This window comes from Lemur catta, chromosome 4 (assembly GCF_020740605.2).
Source record: "Lemur catta isolate mLemCat1 chromosome 4, mLemCat1.pri, whole genome shotgun sequence".
Classification (NCBI taxonomy): Eukaryota; Metazoa; Chordata; class Mammalia; order Primates; family Lemuridae; genus Lemur; species Lemur catta.
Genome location: NC_059131.1, coordinates 18,957,290 through 18,981,052, shown reverse-complemented (window position 1 = coordinate 18,981,052; position 23,763 = coordinate 18,957,290). Strand labels below are relative to the sequence as shown.

General features: G+C 39.3%; 2 protein-coding genes across 3 annotated transcripts in view; one reads left to right on the top strand and one right to left on the bottom strand.

Moving 5' to 3' along the window:
- The window catches only part of SELENOI (selenoprotein I), a 40,029-nt gene extending 21,989 nt beyond the window's left edge, over nt 1-18,040 (bottom strand). For both annotated transcript variants that reach the window (XM_045549204.1, XM_045549205.1), the window contains exons 1-3: nt 17,827-18,040; nt 2,172-2,240; nt 1,601-1,709 (exon numbers count right to left, since the gene is read on the bottom strand). In XM_045549204.1, coding sequence (XP_045405160.1) covers nt 1,601-1,709; nt 2,172-2,240; nt 17,827-17,883 — 235 coding nt within the window. In that variant the 5' untranslated portion in view covers nt 17,884-18,040. The remainder of the gene's footprint in view (nt 1-1,600; nt 1,710-2,171; nt 2,241-17,826) is intronic.
- Nucleotides 17,882-23,763, top strand: part of ADGRF3 (adhesion G protein-coupled receptor F3) — a 34,915-nt gene continuing 29,033 nt past the window's right edge. The window contains 1 exon segment of the mRNA XM_045549209.1: nt 17,882-17,998. Within this exon segment, the coding sequence (XP_045405165.1) occupies nt 17,882-17,998 (117 nt within the window).

Genomic DNA, 23,763 nt, shown 5'->3' with positions numbered 1-23,763 from the left:
TATGCTTTCTCACCATTATCAATTAGCTAAACAAAGACCGTTTGATTTGAGTATAAATAGATTACCTCAACTGGATGATTTGGGCATCAGAAGCATTCTGAAATGTCTGGACCTCACTCTTTTTCTCCTATGACAAAACAACTGATAACCAGGAAGTCTGGGTTCCAGTCCTGGCTCTGCAATCAATCAGCAGTGTGACCTTAAATACATCAGTTAACCTCTCCTGTCTTTTATTTCCCAAATACACTGGGAATAGATGGGTTATCTGGTCCTTCAAGTTCTATGATTTGGGAAAATAAACATTTATGTATTTTTAGTTCCCTTAATAACTAAGTAATTAGTCTTATTTAGAGTAGTCAGGGAAAATATTTCTATTTACAAAGATACATTTTTTAGGGTGTCATGAGGATTAAAATATATATATATATAAAAAGAACATATTACCCAAATCATGCTTAATGAAATTTAACCTTACTTATCATTCATGTGGTACTTTATGATCCTCTCATCCTTCAAAATTAGCATGTAAGACTTCAATGACCACATAACATGTACAGAAGCTATGGCTAAAAGTTTTAGTTGATAAAGTTCAGCATATGTATAGCTTCAATATTCAGAATTTCTATAATATCAAAAGTTCTAAGTATTTGAAACTCAAAATTTTCCTACAAAAACAATGTCAGTTGTTCTTAGTATCTCCAGGTCAGTCCACAAGGATCTGCTGAACCCACAACAAGATGAATTGTAACACTAAGACTCCCTCTGACTATATCATTTGTAAGTATTCCTACTGGAATACAAATTCTCTTAGAATGCAATAAACACTCATCTATCTCCATCTCTCTATTCCTCTCAACTGGATCAACTGGCTAAGCAATAAAAAATAAATCCTGTCTCCCACTATCCCCCCTTCAGCCCAAATACACTCCAGACTCTTTCCTACGGCCGGGGCAGAAGCTGGGTGTGGGACTGAGTGAAGACAGGAATAGGTTTGAGAGAAGATCCTGGAGCAAAGGGTGGATGCAGGCTGAATGCTGGCTCCAAAAGCATCTCCTTTCTCTCTTCCCAAATAAGGGTCCGGATTTGTCAATAAATAGTTAAGGTCTAAGGAACATTTTCAGAGGAAACTGGGAGTCACTAAAGGCAAGTAGGGATGCTGAGCAGAGGGAAAGATCACATTGCCTTTAGAAGAAAGGGGAATTTTCTCCCATGATTGAAAAAGGGGAAGGGGAAGGGATATTCCTGGAACTGACAGGTATGTTGGGCCCTGCTTGCATTCATTTTCAGGCAAAGTTTCACAACCTTAATTTTCCATCTTCACATAAATCCAATTATTCTTTGCCAAACCTCATTGCCTTTTTAGAAAGCATATCTATATTCAATAGGCAAGTTGGTATTCTATTTCTAGAGCTTAATGGAAACATAACACTGTGAAAACACAACTTAGCTTTTATATACAACTTTGACATTTTACATACCAACATGATATCCGAAACTTTTTAGAAATACAAGCATTTTAATAGAACCAAAAAATAACCAACCACATCTCATTTTTCTCTACTCAGACATTTTAAATTTTATATTAAAATAGTATTCTTACCTGAAGCATAAAAATCAGGATCAAAGTATGCCATAAGTAGAAAATTGAATACAACCAGCAAAAAGCCAGAAAAAGTTATCAGATTGGGAGCCAGCCAAGTAGGAAATACCTATTTTTCAAAATAATTATAAAATAATTAAAGCAGAGGAATATCTATCCAATATATACTACAACATACAAATTTAATAAATTTTACAATAAAAGCTATAAATCTCAAAATCTCAAACATTATATGCAGGAGTTATATACATTAAAATGTAAACCATAATCTCCATTAGCATTTCTTATTTCTTTCTGTCTTCTACATTTTAAGTAGCTCTATAATCAGCAAACTTTTACAATCATAACATTAAATCTACTTTAGAAAATTTTAAAAGGCATTTTACAAAAATGATAAAGTATAAACTATATTTCAACAATGAGGTAAACCAAAACATCTGTGACTAAGGGAAGAGTAGTTTCTCTAGAAATCTTATTAAACTGAGAGATAGATCTATCATACTCCATAAAATACGTTAAAATATTTAAAACTTAACTAAAACAAAAAGTACATGCCTATTAATTATCTTACCTTTACAATAGTGTTCCAAAATGGATGCATGATATACAGTGAAAGTGGATTGGTATCTACAGCACTGTACTGTTAAGAAATGCAATAAAATATTCAGAGTTAATGCTTGCCTGCTAGAAAATAGAACAACACTTCTCAAATGAAAGTAATACAAAAATAACCTGGAGAATATATCTCCTTATTTGATGTCCTTATCTAAGTAACAAAACTGGAATAGCAATATAAATGGGGCAAAGACTGTCAAACATAGTCAGATATTACTTTTATGGGGTGAGGGAAGGGCCACAGGGGAATTCTAAAGATCAACCCCAAATCATGGAATTAATCATACAGGCGTTATTTCATTAGCACATACTCATCCAGAGTACAAATTACCAGGATGATCACTGACTCATCCTTCTCTCTCAATTAACTTTTATATTACAGTGTTTCAGTACAGAAATTTATGTTACTTACATGTTCTCACTTATTATACAGAATCAATTAAAACGTACACTATGTGCATTCAAACACTGACCACACACGCCTTCTCAACCTCCTTTATCCCTCTCAACTTATAGGAATCTAGGTGTTTTTCCCCTCCATACCATTACTAATACACTTACTGTGTGACCTTGGGAAGTTTACTTAACCTATCTGCCTTAGTTTCTTCACCTGTAAAATGAAGATGATGGCCCTTACCTCAAAGGATTGTCATAAAGATTCCATAAGTTAATACATGTGAAGCCTTACAACGGTACCTGGCCCACAGTAAGTGCTACATAGGATTTAGCTATTATTATTACGTGTGTTTTGAGTACCAAAGGAATGAATGACAGATCCCTCTATAGCAGGAAAGTGGACTGCATAAATATGCAAAGATCAAATAAGGCTCTGTGGTAATGAAGCTTATTCTCCAATTACTGAGCTACTTAGTAAGAATTCAAAGGAAATTTTAACAGATACACATATATAAATATGTAAAAACTTTAAGAGTCACATTGATAACTTATTCATCTGACACACACTGGAGTATGTAGGAAGCACTCCACTAGGAATTGGGAAGAAGGGATATAAAACTGGTAACAGACAATTCATATTCCCAAGAAGTTCACAGCATTATCTGTGATAATATTACCTAATTCATTCATCAGACATTTAAATGATGTTACACTAGTCAAATGTTTGGAAAAGTTTGGGTTATGTTTTGTGTTTATGCTTAGTATGTATATAAAATAAGTAGCAATCACTTGAGTATCTAATTTTTAAAAAATCATAATTAAAGATCAAAATTTCTTCCTGAATGTTTTATCAATATGCAATAAATAACTTTCAGTATTTCAAGACTTAAAAGCGTGATAGAACAAAAAAGTAAATAAAATGTGTAAAATACTGCTAGCAATTAAGAGTCAACCAGTAAGTCAAATGTTTATTCAACAGATTCCAAGTCTGAGGTTCTTCCATTTCTCCAACCCATTCTGACAAAAATGGGATAGCTGGGACAAAAGATACGAGACAGGTGGCAGTAAGAAAATGATGATGGACAATGTGGTTTGCTTCTATTGGCCAGAGTCAGAAGATATGAAGCTGCATCCAGACTCTCTGCAAGAGCTTATTTAAATTAGCACAGTAGTCCCCCCTTATCCAAGGTTTCACTTTACCCATGGTCATCCAAAGTCGGAAAATAGGAGAATACAGTACATTAAAATATTTTGAGATGAGTGCGACGCGCACCGTCTTGGGGATGGACACGCTTGAAGCTCTGACTCCCGGTGGGGGGGTGGGGGCAAGGGCAATATAGGTAACCTAAACATCTGCACCCCTATAATATGCTGATTTATAAAAAAAATTTAAAAAAAAATATTTTCAGAGAGCAAGTTCACATAACTTTTATTACAATATACTGCTATAATTGTTCTATTCTATTATTAAATATTTCTTATTGTTAATTTCTCATTATGCCTAGTTTATAAATTAAACTTTATCATATGTATATATGTGGAGGGAAAAACAGTAGGTATAGTTCATCCCTCCGTATCCACGGGGGATTGGGTCCAAAACTCTCTGCAGATATCAAAATCCACAGATGTGCAAGTCTCCCATATAAAATGGCATAGTATTTGCATATAACCTATGAACATCCTCCCCCATACTTGCTTTTTTCTTTTTTTTGTTCACTCCCATAAACTTTAAATCATCTCTAGTAATAGATTACTTGTAATACCTAATACAATGTAAATGCTATATAGCCCAGTGCAGTGGCTCACATCTGTAATCCAGCACTTTGGGAGACCAGGGCAGGAGGATTGCTTGAGGCCAGAAGTTCAAGACCACCCTGGGCAACACAGCAAGACCCTGTCTCTACAAAAAATAAAAAAATTAGCCAGGTGTGGTGGCACGTGCCTATAGTCCTAGTTACTTGGGAGCGTGAGGCAGGAGGATGGCTTGAGTCCAGGAGTTCAAGGCTACAGTGCGCTATGATCATGCCACTGCACTCCAGCCTGGACGACAGAGCAAGATCCTGTCTCTTTAAAAAAGAAAAAAAAAAGCTATGCAAATAGTTGTTATACTGCATTATTTTTATTTGTGTTTTCAATTGTTGTATTGTTTTTTATTGTGGGGCTTTTAAAAATATTTTCAGTCAACAGTTGGTTGAATCTATGGATGTAGAACCTACCCATGGATAGACAGCCTACTTACTATAGAGGGTTTGGTACTATCCATGATTTCAAGGCATCCATGGTGGCTGTTGAAACATATCCCCCAAGGATAAGGGAGGACAACTGTACTATTGTTCTTACAGAATTTTTACTAAACTTTCAATTCTTTCTAAATTTTCAACTTTCACTTGCAGGGTACTCTACAGAGCCTTTCCACATAATAGATATCACTACATTGGAACCTCAGCAATATGAAGGAGTTCTAAACAGGATCACCCGAATTTAAGTCTTCAGATCTGAAGACCTGGAACCAATATGAAGCCCTAAAGGCTGCTGATGATAAGGTAGGAGGGCCCTCGCCTATTTCACAAAAGTCTGCACCCAGAACCACATGATGTAGTTAGCAGGTCAGATAAGCTGGAAAATCACCCACTTCAAGTCCCCCATCTACTACAAAGTACAAATCTACAAAGTTCAAATCAGAAGAAAATGGTTTAACATATCACGTGAATACCTAATATGGTGCACAACATAACTGTACAATGTTCTTAATTCAAATGTTTGCTGAACTGAGTCACATTCAGCAGCTTTCCATAATTTCAATTCAGATGTAAAAGAAGGTCTTTAACGAATGGTATTTTTATTTGAAAAGCTCCTCTATTTAAATTCTGAAGCTTCAATGCTAAATCTCCACTTTAGGAGACCAGAAGTATGAAAAGAAAAAAAAAAGTATGAAAAGAATATAGAACTAAATACAAAGACAGTTACCTAATCGGATTTCAGTTTGTTAACATTCAATAACAGCTGATGAGCTCAAGTTTGGCAAGAAAAGGTTAATATAAGATTACAAAAGGCAACAAACAATAAACCTAAACAACACTCTGTGCTCTAGACTTATAAACCTGGTATTGAAATTTCAAGGTCACATATCACTTGCTATAAACAAACTCTAAACTGTCTTGTGCATCACTAAGAGGAAGAATGATTTAAATCCTACACATGCATGAAAAAAAATCAACAAACTACAAACTTTTAAAGGTGTTAAACTAGATTTTATTTATTAATGCTTGTCATACAAACTTTTAAAGGTGTTAAACTAGATTTTATTTATTAATGCTTGTCAAATGTATTAATATTTTTATTTTCCATTGGAATGATGTTTTGGCATATAGCAGGAAACGAGAATCCAGTGATCCAGTTAAGACCTACCGTGACTTGCCTGGCTCTACAATCTATAAATCCAGGCTAAATTAGTGCCCTGGAAATGGCTTGAGGACCACAGTCTGAGTTTGAGAGAATCTTTCCAAGGCAAGACCCTCAGAACCGTAACAGAGCTCAGATTAGGATATCTAATCCAACACACCAGTGCATGTCTAACCACCCCCTGCCATCCCGGACAAAAGGAAGTGGACAAGTGGGGCAGGGAGTATACCTAGCCAGAGTGGTCAAAGATGCTTCTCTAAAGAGGACACGTTTAAGCTGAGTCCTAGAAGATGAGAAGATAGTTAGGTAAAGAATGTATGTACGAGACATAATAGTGAGTGAAAAAAGCCAGACATTAAAGAGATCATGCTTTTAAGGATTCCATTTATATGAAGTTCAAAAATAGACAATTCATTTATGGCAAAAGAAGTCATAATAGTAGTTTGGTGAGAGGGACCAAATGGGGACGGACCTTCTGAGGTGCTAGAAGTAATTCCAGTAATTCCCTATCATGATCTGGGTGGTAGCTGCATGGGAATATACATATGAAAAATTCATTAAATTATATACTTAAGATTTTAAAGTATTATTTTACATAATTTATACTTAAAAAGAAAAAGAGAGAACAATGACTATATGTGACTGCATTTGTGTGTTGGGGGTAGGGGGTCACATGCCAAGAAATACCTTCTAGGCAGGGAGAACAACAAAATGTACAAAGACCATAAAGCTAGAAATATTTGAAATACTGAAGGAAGGCCAACGTAGTTACAGCTCAGTAAGGAAGGAAGAGTGATATGAAATAAGATTGGAAAGGTGATCAGATACCACCCAGCAGGACCACAATGAGCTGGATTTTATTCTAAGCACAATGTGCATATATTTTACACACACATATACATATATACACACATTCTATATTTAATATTTTTAAAGGATCATTCTGACTTTGTATTTTTAAATGATCAGTCTAAAAGTATAGAAAATGGACCAGAGGGGGACAAAAGTACAAATGGAGAGACCAGTTAAAAACTGTTAATAGTTCCTCAGGCAAGTGACAATGTATTTAGACTAGAAGCAGTACAATGACTTCTAAAATACTCACAAAATATGCTGTAAAGTGCCTATTTTTGAGACAGACATTAGAAATGTGAGTCTCCCCAACCCCCTTAATTTTGGAAGGAACTTGGCTCTAATATAAGGAAAGCTGTGAAACCACCTCCTTAGACTTAAAAGTATTTCCTTGATACAGGTACTGTACTTAAATCCCCTCTGTGTACTGGTAAGAAAACTGGACTGACACACCTGCACTAAATACTGAGTTTTGGATAACTTATTAATCACACTGAGACCACTGTCCCAAGTAATGCTCTATTATCCATAATAAGCAGATTTCCCCTGCTTTGACTTCCAATCAATATAAGGCATTGGAACAGAACTTTTACTATCAAATGATTTTTAACACAAGGCCTGTGCTTACCTATCTGAAATATAAACTTAATATTTATAAAAACATATTTAGTTAACTGTGGAAATACATAAAATGTGGCTTGAGTAAAAATAATAGTTCATAAACTGCATATTGTTAATCAAATCATTTCAGATGTAAGCAAACTCAAAATGACATTTCTGATTTTTTAAAATTGTTTCCAAAATTCTTGAGTTCAAAATCATTTGTGGCTGTTTTGTTTTTTGAGTAAAAAGCAAGATAGTTCACAAATGAGTTCACTGTATAAATTATATTTATTGCTCATATCACCTTTCTAGACATAATGAAATAAACACTCATTATCAACCTCTCTTAAGAACTCATCAGAGAAAAAAAGAAATGTCAACTCTATTTTTTCCCCTCCCCCCTCTACGATGAAGCTCAATGTCTAGTATGATCCTGGTGTGGTACTGGGGTCAGTCCCTTGCTGACAGGTCTCATGACTCAATCACATTTAGGTGTAAGTCTTTATAAGGCCAGAATCCATTGTGGTTCACACTTGTGAACATTCTGGTTCACATATGTGAACAATATGTGTTCTACCACTCCTGGAGCAGAGTTCTTTAGCAACGGTATTCCACTCCTCTGGGCCAGTTTTACTTCCATCTGGCTAACTTATGTAGTCCCAGCTACTTTAGGAGGTTGAGGCAGAAGGATCACTTCAGCCCAGGAGTTTGAGGTTGCAGTGAGCTACAATGACACCACTGCACTCTGGCCAGGATAACACACCAAGGCCCTTTCTGAAAAACAAAGACAAAACAAAACACATAAAACAAGAGATCCCAATTATTAAAAATTGTTATTCATTCAACAAATATCAAGGAAGTCAAAAGAGATGCTGTTCACATACAAATGTGGGACTCACTAAGCCCTGGGTTATAAAGAAAGGGTTGACAGTATGGAGAAACCTTCCCAACCTGATCCTTTCTGCTTCTGGTACAAAGTAGCTCAATAAACATATCTGAATGTTTGCACATATAAACAAATAAATGCACGCACTATTTTGCATATTTACTTAAGTAGTAGTATAGAACTAATCTGTCAGTGATGAGAGGAAGTGTCAGTCCCTTCACCAAATCTATTTTGCCCCAGGATCTAGTCCAAAGCAACTTTTGACTTCACAATGGTAAGTTTCTCTTACTCTTCTCCTATTAAAATTCCATGTTTTATAGTTTCTAAAGGATAATTAAACCTGTTCCTTATCAGACATAAGGGAATAGGTAGATTATCCCTTCCCATTTCACAAACAAGAGGCCATAAAATTCAGATATTAACAAAGTTAATACATAGGAAGGTCTAAAATGTAAATCATTCCTGAGTCCAATAAAAATCATGCCATCTCTGAGTCCTTCTATGAAAATGATCATTTTGTTTTAAACCAGACTACCCTGTCCCAGCTCAAGTACAACCATGAGCTACCTAGACCCAATGTACTGAAATCGGTGTTCTCACATCTTCCAATACACATTTTTCTGTCTTCCAATACGTGGCAGACACATCCTAAGATGACCCCCAATGAGTCACACCCATGTGTAATCATTCCCCTGCCTTGATGGTTCATTCCACTCCCTTGAGAGTAGAACCAACAGAATATAGCAAAGGTGATAGATGTCACTGCCTTGACTAGGACACATAATATGGCAAAGGAGGTGAGATGTCACTTCCATAACTATATTTTGTCACATAAGACTCCATCTTAGCAGTTTGGAGAAGAGTCTCCTGCTGACCTTCAAGAAGCAAATAGCAATGACACGAACTCTCTCTGGAAGAGGACCCCAAGCTCTGAAGGGGAATGCAGCCTGGCTGACACCTTAACTGTGGCCTGGTGAGATCTTGAGCAGAGAAACCAGCTAATCAATGCCCAGCCTCCAGACCCATAGAAACTGCGAGATAATAAATGTGTACTGTTTTACAATACCAACTCTGTGCTAATTTGTTAATCAGCAATAGAAAACTAATACACAATTCTGAAAACACTAATCATCATCTTCTCACCAGAGAGATGTCTTTTTTTTTATTTCTAGTTCACAAAATTTATATTTTAATAATAATTTATATATTTTTTTCAGCTCATTATGGGGGTACAAAAGTTCAGGTTATATATATTGCCCATGCCCCCCCATCCCCCAGAGTCTGAGCTTCAAGCGTGCCCATTCCCTAGACAGTGCTCATCGCACTCATCACGTAGGTATGCACCCATCCCCTCCCTCCCATCGCCCCCAGTCAGAACTTCAAGCGCGTCCACTCCCCAGACAGTGCGCATCGTACTCATCAAGTAGGTATACACCCATCCCTTCCCCCCAGCCCCCACCTCTGTCCGATATCCAATTGATGTTATTCCCAAATGTGCACTTAGGTGATGCTCAGGGAAACCAGTTGACTACCTGATGTTTGAGCACCAACATATAAACATTGCAGTAATATAACTTCTTACTCTCTTATGTTCGTTTCTTAGTTTTATTAACTATGAGGAAAGAAAAAAAGCTCAGAGCAGTCTGAGCTTGTGAGATATGCAAAATTTATCAGGCCCAGAGACCAGATTAGTAAGGGACTTCAGTGATGTCCCCACCCACCTAACTCCCCATCCACCACACCCATGCTTGGGGGAAATTGTTTAAAGTGATTTTGTTCCAGACTAGCTGCCTCACTCATTATCTTCATGCAAACATAATCAATAGCTTAGGTTATTTTAATGTAATTCCTGGTAAACAACTCAAGAACTGCCTCTTCTTTTCCCTTAAGAATCCACTTGTAACTGCTGCTGATCCGAGTGTACATTCAGAACAACTTGTATCTACATGCTCGGGGTTACAATCCTCATGCTTGGCCAAATAAACTCTCTACTTATGTTAATTTTGCCTCAGCTTCTTCCTTTTAGGTCAATAATTACTTTTCAGAATTATTCAACAATTGCTATTTCTTTGACACAGTGGTTCTCAAAGTGGAGTCACCAAACTGGATGCAAATTCTTGGGCTCAACCCAGATCTACAGAATCCAGACATAGAGTGGGACCAGCAATCTCTTAACAAACCCTCCAGGCAATTCTGATGACTACAGGTCTGGTGAAAATAAACATTAATGAAATTCCCTCAACTTCTGAGCTGAAGGATAAACCACCAACAGTTTAGTGGTCAACACCTATTATCTCTTTATGGTGACTTGAAATACTGCATTTTAAGCAAGAAGCAAAGTATAATAAAATTCAGCAAGAACTCACTAAATACCTACTAAATGCAAGGCATCATACTACCAACAATCTACTAAGATAGGTAAACTCCAAATCTACCCATAAAATGCACAAAAGGGAGTTACATTAACCCTAGGACAGAAATAAAAAGTTTCTTAAAGTACTTTTATCAATACAGGACTTTAAGAACTACACCCACAGGGAACATGATTCAGTGAGCAATGAGATCTCATTTCAGTGAATATTGCCTTTATATCTGCTAACAAGTCAGAGAGAAGAAGCTGGTGAGAGAAGCCTGAAAGGAGACTTAGAGCAATGAGACACATACAAGCAAGTCATGATGACAAACAGGTTTGCTTACTAGACTTCAATATGTAAGCTCTAACAAGAGATGTGAAGATGAGACAAAAGGAGAGGTAATTTAGTGAAGGAACTTGAAATCCTCCTGCCTCAGGCTCTGGGGTAGCTGGCACTACAGGTGTGCCACCACACCCAGCTAATTTTTTTTTTTTCAGAGATGAGGTCTTGCTGTGTTGCCCAGGCTTGTCTCAAACTCCTGGCCTCAAGCGATCCTCCGTCCTAGGCCTCCCAAAAGTGCTGGGATTACAAGAAGGAGCCACCGTGCCTGGCCAGAAGTTCTTAACATTTAACCATTACAGCAGTTAAAGAAACAAGCCATCATCAGTGAACTGATATTTCAGAAGGTAGTAAAAGATCCAATTCAAGATGTTTCCTCCAAATAGCACCTAAAAATGTTCTAACCATCTTCCAACCACTGAATCTGTTTCTCCCCGTTACTCTGCAGAAGTTTCCCACCCATCCCTCTCTCACGCCTTCAGAAAGACTCCTCTGTCTCTGCCAACTGCAAAAATAATTCTTTCTACGAGACATCTGTAAGTCACTAAGACCACTAGAATATTTTTCAAGCCTTATTAATGCACTTCCAGGGAAGAGAGAGCAGTTCCCCAAATCTAGTCAGGTTGATCAAGGTACAACTCAAGATAAGTTATGCTTCAATTAACTGTAACACATCCACATAATGCCATAATTACATACTGTATTGCAGTCAGCTTGTAGTCATAATAAATGAAAATCAAAAGATCAAGAATTTCTCATGCTGTTTCTATTGTGGCTCAAAAGGAAAAGTGTTCTAATCTTTGAAAGAATTACAGAAATTTCCTCCAATAGGGGATAACATATTCACAAATAATATTTCTTTACAAGAAGTATTCTTTATTTTAATTCCAAGTCTACAAACCACACCTTCAAGGGGCCCCATCCACCAGAAGTGCCCAAGCAAAAGATTGTTTAAAAAAAGGAAAAAAAAAAAAAAGCATTACAATATAAGCCTTCACAAAACCCTGCCTCAGTGCGTGCCACCTCTATCCACCCAGTCATCCTACCAGAACCTGAGTCATCCCAGACTCTTCCTCATCTTTTGTGTGGCCCCTATACTACCTCCAGCTAGTCCGTTATGATGTTCTGTCAATCTTAGGTGGTTTGGTTTGTTTTTTGTTTGTTTTTTTTTTTTTGAGACAGAGTCTCACTCTGTTACCCATCCCAGATAGAGTGCAGTGGCGTCACTGCAGCTCACTGCAACCTCAGACTCCTGGGCTCAAGCAATCCTCCTGCTTCAGCCTCCTGAGTAGCTGGGACTACAGGTATGCACCACAATGCCCAGCTAATTTTTCTATTTTTAGTAGAGACAGGGGTCTTGCTCTTGCTCAGGCTGGTCTCGAACTCCTGACCTCAAGAGATCCTCCTGCCTCAGCCTTCCAGAGCGCTAGGATTACAGGCATGAGCCACCACACTCAGCCAATCTTAAGTCTTAAATCAAGGATCACAGGGATGAGGCAGGCAAACTGAACAAAGCAGACCTACATGAAACATATGGACTGGTAGCAAAACCGCAAACTAGAGAACAAATACCTTTCTTAACGAGGTCAAACACTACTCAGCTTCAGCTGATTCTTGTCAAGACGAAGTTCAGGGCAGTGTTGTCCAATATTCTGGTTTATCAAGAGGATCCAGCAATCTGGATCTTCATGGGGAAGATACTAATTTTTGAAACAAAGTAAGTGTGGGCCAAATTAAATATATCTGCTGGCCAAATTCAGTGTGTGGATTAGCCAGTTTTGACCCCTATCTTTAGAATTGCTACTCCTTCCTTTCTATTCCCACCACCTTAGTTCAGGTCTTCAACATTTCTTACTTAGTTTTATGCAGGAGCATCCTAAAAGGTCTCCAGATCACTCCTGCCACCATCCTTCTTCTACAAGCTGCCAGGGTGAGCTTCCTACAACTCAAATCTGATCCTACTGAAAATTCTTTAGTGGCTCCCCAAAACTTACAGCATTACAATGTGCCTAAGAATCACTTGATATTTATTTAACATGCAGATTAACAGCAATCTATTCAATCTGAATCTCCCAAAGAGGGCCTAGGAATTTGTTAGTTAAATACCTTCCTGAAGTGATTCTGATGCCAATGGTCCTTGAACCACACAGTGATCTACAGGGTCAACCCAGAAGTCCTTTATAACAAATCATCACCCTCTGACAGGGCCACACCTCCCTCTCCAGTCTCAACTCCTGCCACTTCACCATTAAGCCTCAATACCTTATCTAACTTCTTGTGATTCCCAGAAAATACTCTCTCCGGCCTCCATCTCTTTGCACTCCATTGCTCTCTTGTTGTGTAATGCCTTTTCTCCCCTCTTAACCTGGTAATACAAACTTGTTTCAACTTACGATGGCTTCACTTACGATTTTTTGACTTTACAATGGTGTGAAAACCACATGCATTCTGTAAAAACTAGTACAATATTCTCTCGAGATGCTGGGTGGCAGCAGCAGTGACCTCAACTCCCAGTCAGCCACATCACCACAAGGGTAAACAACCGATTCTCTATAGTGTACTGTGTTGCCAGATGATTTTGCCCAACTGTAGGCTTATTAATGTAAGTGTTCTTGCGCATGTTTAAGGTAGGGTAAGCTAAGCTATGTATTAAATGCATTTTTGACTTATGGTGGGTTTGTCTACAACATAACCCCATCATAAATGCAGAAGCATCTGTATTGGGGCCTTCTCAGCCTTCATCTTTCTAAGGTGAGCTCTGCCTGTATCTCCATACCCTCTGAAGCCTTTCTCAACTCTAAACCCCACTCCCTGGAAGCTGCCTCCTTTCCTCTCCCATAGCACCAGCATTTACCTAACTGCACTTATTAACTATTTGTAACTGTTTTATTTACATGTCCATATGCCACCAAACTGAGTTCTTTGAAAGCAGGAATTTCAGCTTAGCTTAATTCTGCAGCCCCAGTGCTATGCCTGACACCGAGCAGACCTCAATAAATGCTTGTTAAATAAACAGACAGATTGCATGAACCAGTAAGGTTAGAGGCCATATTCTAGTTCTTCAGCATTGCCATCAAGATGCAAACACTCTCTTTAAAACTTCTTAATTGTAATACTAATAAATTCAGAATTATCACAATTCATGCAATCAGGTCATTGTTCACAGTCAAATTAATTAACTACCATAAGAGCAGAAACCAATTCATCATGAAATTATATTCCTGAAACCAAACAAGGTATTTCACAGAACATTTCCTCTTTGAAGCAAAATGATACAATTTGAAACTAGCTGCTACACTATCAATTAAAACTATGCTGGCCTGGGGCTGTGGTTCAAACCAGTAATCCTAGCAATTTGGAGGCCAAGGTGGGAGGATCGAGGCTGGCTTGAGGCCAGGAGTTCAGAATAACCTGAGCAGCACAACAAAACCTCACCTCTACAAAAAAATTTAAAAATTAGCCAGGTGTGGTAGCATGTGCCTGTAGTCCTAGCTACTCGAGAGTCTGGCAAGGGCATCACTTGAGCCCAGGAGTTTGAGGTTGGTAGTGAACTACAATCGGGCCACTGCATTCTAGCACAGGAAACAGAGCAAGACACTGTCTTAAAAAATTAAAATTAAAATAAAAAAATATAAATCTATGCCTTCCTTAGGTCAGATCACGCAAACCACAATAGCAGTTTCATCCTTAGATAAGTGGGAAAAATCCCTGAACTACAAAGACCTGTTCAAAAGAAAGGATAGGTAGAGGGGTGGAATGATAAGCCTCATGAGGTTGAAATCCCTCAACATAACTGTCTAAAGTCACACTAGTTAATAAGCAACAGAGAACAATGATAGTTAAACACCTGACATCTCCACATACAAAACAGAAAAAGCATCCTTCCAATTCCCAGATGTACAGCTCCTTCTACCGTACTTCCAAAATGGTTTATAATCTTTATAATCCTTTCATTCCTTCAATATTCATAAAGCACTTCCTGTTCATGGTACTGTGCTAGATCTCGGTCATATTGAACAAGATGGCTATAGGCCCTGTGCTCCCAAAACTCGTGTCCTAACAGAGAAAGCAGACATTCAACTATAATAATTACACAACTGTTTCATAAAATCGTGTTAAGTAACACAACAGAGAATGCAAGTGTTATGAGAATATACAACATAGAATCCATTCCATGCTTTCTTCTGTACTGAACATCAATTGTCTTATAGTTTCTTACTACAGAAACCTAATTACCACTCCAGGGGTAATGTGTGTGCACCCCTTCCAGGGGTTATTCTGCATAACTGCAAGGTTTCCAACTGTGGCTCTCAGATTTACCTCTAGGGAAGATACAGAAATTAAACTAGTTCAAAAGTAATTTTTCCACTAGTTGTTTTTATAGTATCAGTTTTCCTTTACGTCTCTTTGCTCTATTATAAAGGGTCAAGGAATAAAAATCTTTTGAGTGTTTTGAGTCCTTATCCATTTGTGAAGAAAAAAAAGGCTGCTTTAATTCAATAAGCATTTATAAAACACTCAGTATCTGAAGACAACACAAGGGGAACGCAATGACAGGAAGAAAATATCTCTAGGTGCAATTCACATTACAGCAAAATCCACATGGATTTTTCCTCTGGATACTCCTAAATTCATATTTTTAATATGAATGAAGTATTGAGTAAAGAACCCTCTACTAAAAGAATTTTAGGTTATAAATTTGTGCTCCTTTTATTTCAAGGAAGCCTCATTATAACTAAAATAATATTAACACATTGTATTTTAGTGGACATTGGACACTTGCTAAATTGACCTTTGTTTTCCAGGATGATAGGAAATCTACAGTCAGACACAGGAACTGAGTCAGATAATGAAATAGGGAAAAAGATCAGAATAGAAAATTACAGTGAGATTTCTGGTAAATTAGGACACTTATGTAGTTGAAAATGTAAATCTAGGGAAGATTGCAAATAAGAAAAAGGAGATTCCCTGTTACAGACACCAATACGAATGAAACAGTTATTCTACTGGCACTTAGAAAGTCAGATCCAAATAAGGAAGAAAATGTTTTATATGTCAATATTTACTGTGCTGAACAAATAACAAAAAGGGGGTAGAGCTTAAGACAAAACAGGAGGTATCTGGGTTAACGGTCTTCTGAAATGAAAGTTGTAAAGCCCTGGTCTTAGTAAGAAGGCTTTGGAACCTCTTTCCACTTAAAATCTTAAGACAAGTTATTACCTCAGTTCACAACAGTATGGCACAACATTGCTTGAAAGCAGAGAAACATACTATCTGACCTTCTTTTTTTTTTTGAGACAGAGTCTCGCTCTGTTGCCCGGGTTGGAGTGAGTGCCGGGGCATCAGCCTAGCTCACAGCAACCTCAAACTCCTGGGCTTAAGCGATCCTAGTGCCTCAGCCTCCCAAGTACCTGGGACTACAGGCATGCACCACCATGCCCGGCTAATTTTTTTTTTCTATGTATATTTTTAGTTGGCCAGATCATCTCTTTCTATTTTTTTTTAGTAGGGGGGGGGGGGTCTCACTCTTGCTCAGGCTGGTCTCGAACTCCTGACCTCAAGCGATCCACCCACCTCGGCCTCCCAGAGTGCTAGGATTACAGGCATGAACCACCGTGCCAGGCCTATCTGACCTTCTTAAGGTCCCTTACAGTTTTTTCAATTCCAGATAAACAAAATCTATGATTATTTTTTGCAGTTATTCATTCATTCCACAAACATTTATTGCCTGCCTAGTAGTATGCACATAGCACTGTGCGTAGGCCACAGTGGTCCAGAAGACTAACCTAATCACTTGGGCATTATATTCTAATGGGGAAATACACTAAAGCAGCAATTCCATAAACGAAAGGAGCACACTTATGGGGAAAAGGGGTGCTTAGGGAAGGCTTCTGTGAGGAAGCAACATTTAAGCTAAGATGTGCAGATGAACAGGTAACAAAGATGAAGGGTTAAGGCCCATATTTCAGGCTTGGGCGACTGGATGGTTAGTGGAGTCATTCACTGGTAAGGGAATAGCAGAGGAGAACCAGATTTGGAAGAAAGTTGATAACCAGCATTTTCTGGGGGCCCATATGTGCCAGGCGCCTCCCAAATCCTTGCAATCATTTTGCCCCCTAGAAACTCTTATTCCTAGTTTAAAAGAGGGGCTGAGTGGGGTTAAAATGACTTGCCCAAGGTGAAATAAATTAATTTGAGCTTGGTATCAGATTTATATGTACTCAAGCCCGCGCTCTTTCCACTACACAATTCCTTCCTATATAAATTTATTTCATCTGGTAGCCCCAGCGCCACAGCTATTGCTGGGGAAGCCTCTTCACTGCGAGAAGTGGAGTGCATCAGCACTATGCCTCAGTAAGTCACTCCTCCCGGGGCCTCAGCTGCCAAATGATCATCTCCGTCTCTGAAGTTGTATGCAAGAAAAGTGAGTAAGAAACTTCATTAAAATGAAGACAATCAAGACACTACAGAAGAAACTGCATCTTTTCGGGGGACTAAAAACTAATAATAAATAATACGTTTTAAAAAGGAAGGGAATTCTCTCGCTGCATTATCGTCCAGCGCTCTCCTAAGGAAAAGAAAACCTCCCGGCAGGGTACCCGAGTCGGGCCTAGGGTGTTCCCACGCTCCCCGACCCCGAATCCCCAGGACTCGCAGCACCCCGGGAGAAACGCCCGCCCGCAGCCACGCGGCACAAGGTGACACGGACCGCGCTGGCCCCTCAGCCTCCTGGGCGAGGCTGGGACCAGGGAGAGGGGCGTCCGCCGGCCCCGCGCTACCTTGTACTTATCAAAGCCAGCCAGCTGCTCCGGGCTCACGTATTCGTAACCAGCCATGACGACCCGAAAACCGAGCGCCCACTCGGCAGCGACTCTCCGCGACGAGGCGGTGAAACACCAGCAGCACCACACCGAATGAGCAAGGCTGGCAAGGTCTGGGTTAGCAAAGAAGGTAGAAGAGCCGCGCTCCACCCACCACGCACGCGTAGCCGCCTCTGCCACTTCCGCCGCCTCCGAGCACGCAGGCGCAGACTATGCTTCTCTCCGCCCACCGAGGGAGGGGCGCCAGCTCGCTCAAGCGGCCCGCCCCCCGGCGCCGGAGCCGTCCAATAGGCGTGGATCAGGCAACACTAAGTCCCGCCTTCCAGCTCTCTTCGTCGCTTCATTTGCTAGCGTCAAAATTGGTGAGCTGAGGTAAGGCAGGAGAGGTGAAAGGTCAATGTCCCAGTGGGCTTTGCTCCTTGTCCCGGGAGAAGTGGGGGTGCTGATATCCCTGTTTGGGTGGGGATCTGAGGATACCCTTTTAGTCCTGGGAGTAGGGGTGAATGCATGCGAGCCAGTTCAGCAGTCCCTCAGGTAAGAGGACGTAGTTCCCTCACTACAGTACAGTAAAAGGAAAGAGATCTGTGCCGCAGGCCACTTCCAGCTCCTGGTACGGTGCTCTGCATGTAGTAGGAGTTAGTAAACGTAGTTTGATGTGTAGAAGGCCGAGCTGCTGCCGGGCCAGTGGGAGGCTTGGTGGGAGACTGCAGTCAGCAGGACTCGAAAAGCGGTTGGGAGGGCCTTAAGGACAAGCCCCTCAGTTCAGTCGTGCTGGTGAATCTTGGACCATTGCATCACACTCCGCTTTATCAAACCGTTCTGAATGAAGAATGCTAATGTCTCCTGACCTGATGAAAGCAGTGATCTTTCCGTCTCGACGAGTCATTAAGTGCGTTTGCAAGAAGTGTTTTTATGTAACTACAGCCCAGTTAATTGTAGAAATGGCTAATGTGTATTTAATCATAATCAAATTTAATAATACTTGCTACTTTTTACTGAGCGCCTTCTATGTGGCGAACTTCACGTGCCTTATCATCATGACAATACAGTGAAGTGGAAGGCAATATCTCCACTTTGCAGATTAGGAAATAAAAATTCAGATTACATAACCTGCCCAGAGTCACTTAGTTACACAGCTCTAAAATGATCAAGTCAACATGAAATGAGATCTGTGTTATTGAAAACCACTACCTCAGGGAGCCTCTCAATCTCTGGGTCTCTGAAACAAGGGCGATTATTTTGAGACACTTTTATATTACTTACATTCATTCATTGAACAAATACTTATTGGGGGCCCCAGACGGGTCAAGCACAATATTATTTCTGCATATGTCTTATCTCCCCTCCTAAAGTATAAGATTCTTCTAAGGTTACAGATCTAAAGCATCCATTTTTTTTTTCTTTGTTTTTTTTTTTTCTTTTTTTTTTTTTTTTTTTTGAGACAGTCTCACTCTGTTTTCTGGGCTAGAATGCAGTTGGCATCATCATAGCTCACTGCAACCTCAAACTATAGGACTCAAGTGATCCTCCTGCCTTAGCCTCTCAAGTAGCTGAAAAAATTTTTTAATACATTTAGTGTATCCTAAGTGTACAGGGTTTATAAGTCTAAAGTAGTGTACAGTTGTGTCCTAGGCCTTCACATTCACTCACCACTCACTCACTCATGCAGGGCAACTTCCAGTCCTACAAGCTCTTTTCATGGTAAGTGCCCTATACAGATGTATTTTTTTTTATCTTTTATATTGTATTTTGACTTACCTGTTCTATGTTTAGATATGTTTAGATACCCAAATACTTACCATTGTGTTACAGTTGATTACAGTATTCAGTACAGTAACATGCTATATAGGTTTTAGCCTAGGAGCAGTAGGCTATACCATGTAGCCTACATGTGTAGTAGGCTGTGCCATCTGAGTTTCTGTAAGTACACTCTATGATATTCCCACAGCCATGAAATTGCCTAATGATGCATTTCTCAGAATATGTCCCTGTCACTAAGCAATGCATGACTGTAGTTTCCCAAAATTCCATGAATCCTAGATCTGGCAGGCACTGTCACTTGGAAAGAGAAAACAGTCAAATAAACAGATATGCCTTTGGAACTGGATCACCTTCTTGTTTCCTCTTTGGCAAATTTTATTCCGGGAGACATTTTTCCCTAAGGCAGCCCATCCATGGCCTGTGCTGTGTGTTCCCTCTACACCAAAATACTGAGCGTAGTTTATTGTTGCCTTGCTTCCCTTGTCTACTTTCTCATCCATTGAAGTTCACCTCTTCTACATCTCATATACTCAAGAGCAGGCAATTGCCTTCCAGAACGATAATCATAGAAAATATCAATTCATGCTAGAAAAAATACTGGCATCTTTGTAATATAACCTGGAAGACAAAGTGTTTTAATTCCTGGAGTTCTTGTTTTATTAATATTTAGTCTGAAGAAGAGTGTCAGATAAGTGGAGATAGCTAGAAAATTGGAAGTTAGTTAAGGACTAATATAGTTAATAACTCCAGTATAAGTTATTGAAGTCATAAAAATGGGCGAGGTCTTCCAACGAAGTTTTGGGGGTTTTTTTATTTTTTGTTTTTTGTTTTTTTTTTGAGACAGAGTCTCACTCTGTTGCCCGGGCTAGAGTGAGTGCCGTGGCGTCAGCCTAACTCACAGCAACCTCAAACTCCTGGGCTTAAGCGATCCTCCTGCCTCAGCCTCCCGAGTAGCTGGGACTACAGGCATGCGCCACCATGCCCAGCTAATGTTTTCTATATATATTTTTAGCTGTCCATATAATTTCTTTCTATTTTTAGTAGAGACGGGGTCTCGTTCTTGCTCAAGCTGGTCTCGAACCCCTGAGCTCAAACAATCCGCCCACCTCGGCCTCCCAGAGTGCTAGGATTACAGGCGTGAGCCACCGCGCCTGGCCCCAATGAAGTTTTTAAAAAGATATTGATATGGTTCTCATTTTAAAATAAAAATAATACCTTATACACATAAACTTTATGGTTCCCAAGCAACTTAACATCACTAGATCACCCTGAGCCGTGGCCGGATGGTTGTTCCAGTTGTACAGACTGGAACAATGGAATAGTTATAGATCTTGCCCAAAAGTCACCCAGTTCGTGGTAAAACTGGAATAGGAACACAGGTCATCAAACTTTTAGTTGAATAATTTTTCCACTGCACCATGCTTCTACAAGTTACCATAGTAAGATGTTAAAAAAAAAATTCACAAGTCAGTTTTTAGTCAAGACTGAGGGGAGGGGAAACTAGCAAAAAGCTGAAAAAAATCATTAAGTTGCTTATTGTTTCTTTAAAATAGAATTCCCTGGCTGTTGTTAACCTTCTCAAGTAGGGTTTTGTCTGCCTGCTTTTTGCTATATTTTGCATTTTTCAATCATAATCCTCCTAGGTAAGGATATATAGAGAACTCTATTTGAGTGGGTTATCAGTCATATTCTTTATCACGAAAAAAGTCCGTGCAATATAATGAGATTCAGCATAAATTAATACCTCCTACTACCCATATTGGTGGGAGAGCATGGTGTCTTTGCTATTCTGTGACTACCAGCTTCCCAGTGTTTTATGGCCATTTTTTGTGGTCTTAACCTTTTTGTGGTCTAACTAAACCAATACTGTCAGTAGTCATTCAAATTCAAGAGAGACCGTCTAAAGGTTCAGAGGGACCCAGGGGCCCAGTGTCACATGAGGTAAAAGTAAAATCACAGGTCTGGTATTTATTTAAACTGTCTACATACTTGCCATTCTTATTTTGAAGATGAGTGATTGTTTATTTTAACCATTACTCATGAGCATACCTATTAAATAAAAGCATTATTTTAAAAACTGTTCTCAGGAACTAAGTTTTATACTGGGCAAAGTTTTATTTTCAGCATCCGTGAAGTTCTGGTAGTGATGCAGCATCTGTATCCTATGAACGGAGAGAGATTAATACCTCTCACACACAAATCCTCCTCTCCATGGGTACTGCACTAGAAAGGAAGCAGAACCCTACGCAAACCAAGTACACACCATTCAGATGAGGAGTCATAGTGGCATATTCCCTGCCATACTTTTCTCTTTATTCCCGTTTGGGAAGGTTAACCTCATCACCTCATCTAATGTCAGGTCTGCAGATGTAACCACTATTCTTTTTTTTAATTTCACTTTGAACGTACAGCCATACAAGGGGCCTCATTTTGAGTGGGGATCATTTTTGCCTTCATGAAATTTTGGGGTCATTGGATTGATGGTTATTTCATTTTGGTGGAAGAGAATGGCACTAACAGAAAAAAACCTAAGTGGAGCAACACAGTAGGGAACATTGCTGATTTATTTTTCCTGTAGCAATCCTAAAAAACCTCGGGCAGGGGTTAAAGCAACAGTTGCCAACATAGATAACTACTGTGCAAGGTTTTGACACCGCCACGTCTGATGTACCCAAGGCTATGTGGCCTGAGTGACCACCACTCCAGTAGAAGCTGGCTCTGCTTTTAGAAAACAAGACATACAAATGTGAAACAATGTATAAAAATAACAACTACATTTTCTCTTCATGTATCATTGAACACTATGTGCCAAATACAAACACCGTGTCAAACCTTGGAGATACAAAGTTGAGTAAGATATGCTCCCCATGCCACGAATAAGTTGTTACTGCATCCTGGGAATGATCAGTACCTTCCAAGCCCTGGCTTATCACAGGTTCTCCCCTTCTCCCATCCTCCTGTCCACCCTTCCTTTCCTTTTTAAAAATTCACTGTGAAAGCCTGGGATGTTTTGTCTAGAACAAGAATTGATTTAAAGATGGTAAAAAAAAAAAGGTTTGGAATCAAAAGAAAATTACCAATGAAGATTTTGAGATCACACAGGAATTGATTTAATATTTTGTTGAATAATCTAGAAGGTGGGATAGAGAGATGCCTCTTCACATTTACTGATGATACTTAGACCTTCAAAATGAAATGCTATATGAATAGGCATAAACTACAAGAAAATACACTTTAAAAAGCAAACATGTAAAAAGTATTTATTGCCACATAACAAATTACTCAAAACTTAATAGCCTAAACAACCACTTTATTTGCTCATAATTCTGTGGGTCAACAATTTGAGCTGGGCTTACCTCTGCAGTTCTGCTGGTTTTGCTGGGTGTGTTAATTAGTGAGAGTGTGCTGATCATTTCACAATGTACTACATATCAAAACATCACGCTTTGAAGGCGGGAGGTCAGAAGCCACACATGCTGCTTCTGTCTCATTCCACCAGACAAAGCAAGTCAGATTCACGAGGGGGAAGTAGAGTCCACCTCGTAATGGATGGAATGGCAAAGTCACAGATAGTAAGTAGGCTTCATTAGGAAGGGATTTGGAAACCACTGAATTACAATTGAATTGTTTTAAGATATTCAGAAAAAGAAGGCAAAAATTAGAACAGTGAAAACTCTTAACACAGGCTTTTCTTAGTAAACATAAGCTAGCTCTTACTTCCAAGTCTCCCACTCACTCTGCAGCCCCCTCCAGCCCGCGTCCAGCTGCACTAGCTCCACCGGCGTGACCGCTGCCCGGCCCCTCTGTGCTGCCGAATCAACGGACACTTTCAGCCTTCTTATTTGACTTTTCTTCAGGTTACTCTGCCTACTGTTATTTCCTCGAAACTTCCGCCCTTTTTCCTCTCTTGTTTGCTTTGAATTACTCTTGTCCCTATTCTTTCTGATCCCTCCTCCACCCCCCGCAACACACACACCCCTACCTCTCAGGAATACAGAATTTCATAAATCACCAAACATCTCAGGCTGTATATATAAAGATTCTATTTCTTCATACCTGATTAACTCCCTCCCAACCTTCAAGATTTATCTTAAGTTTCATCTCATCCAAGAAGTCTTTTTTGTCCCAGTTCCC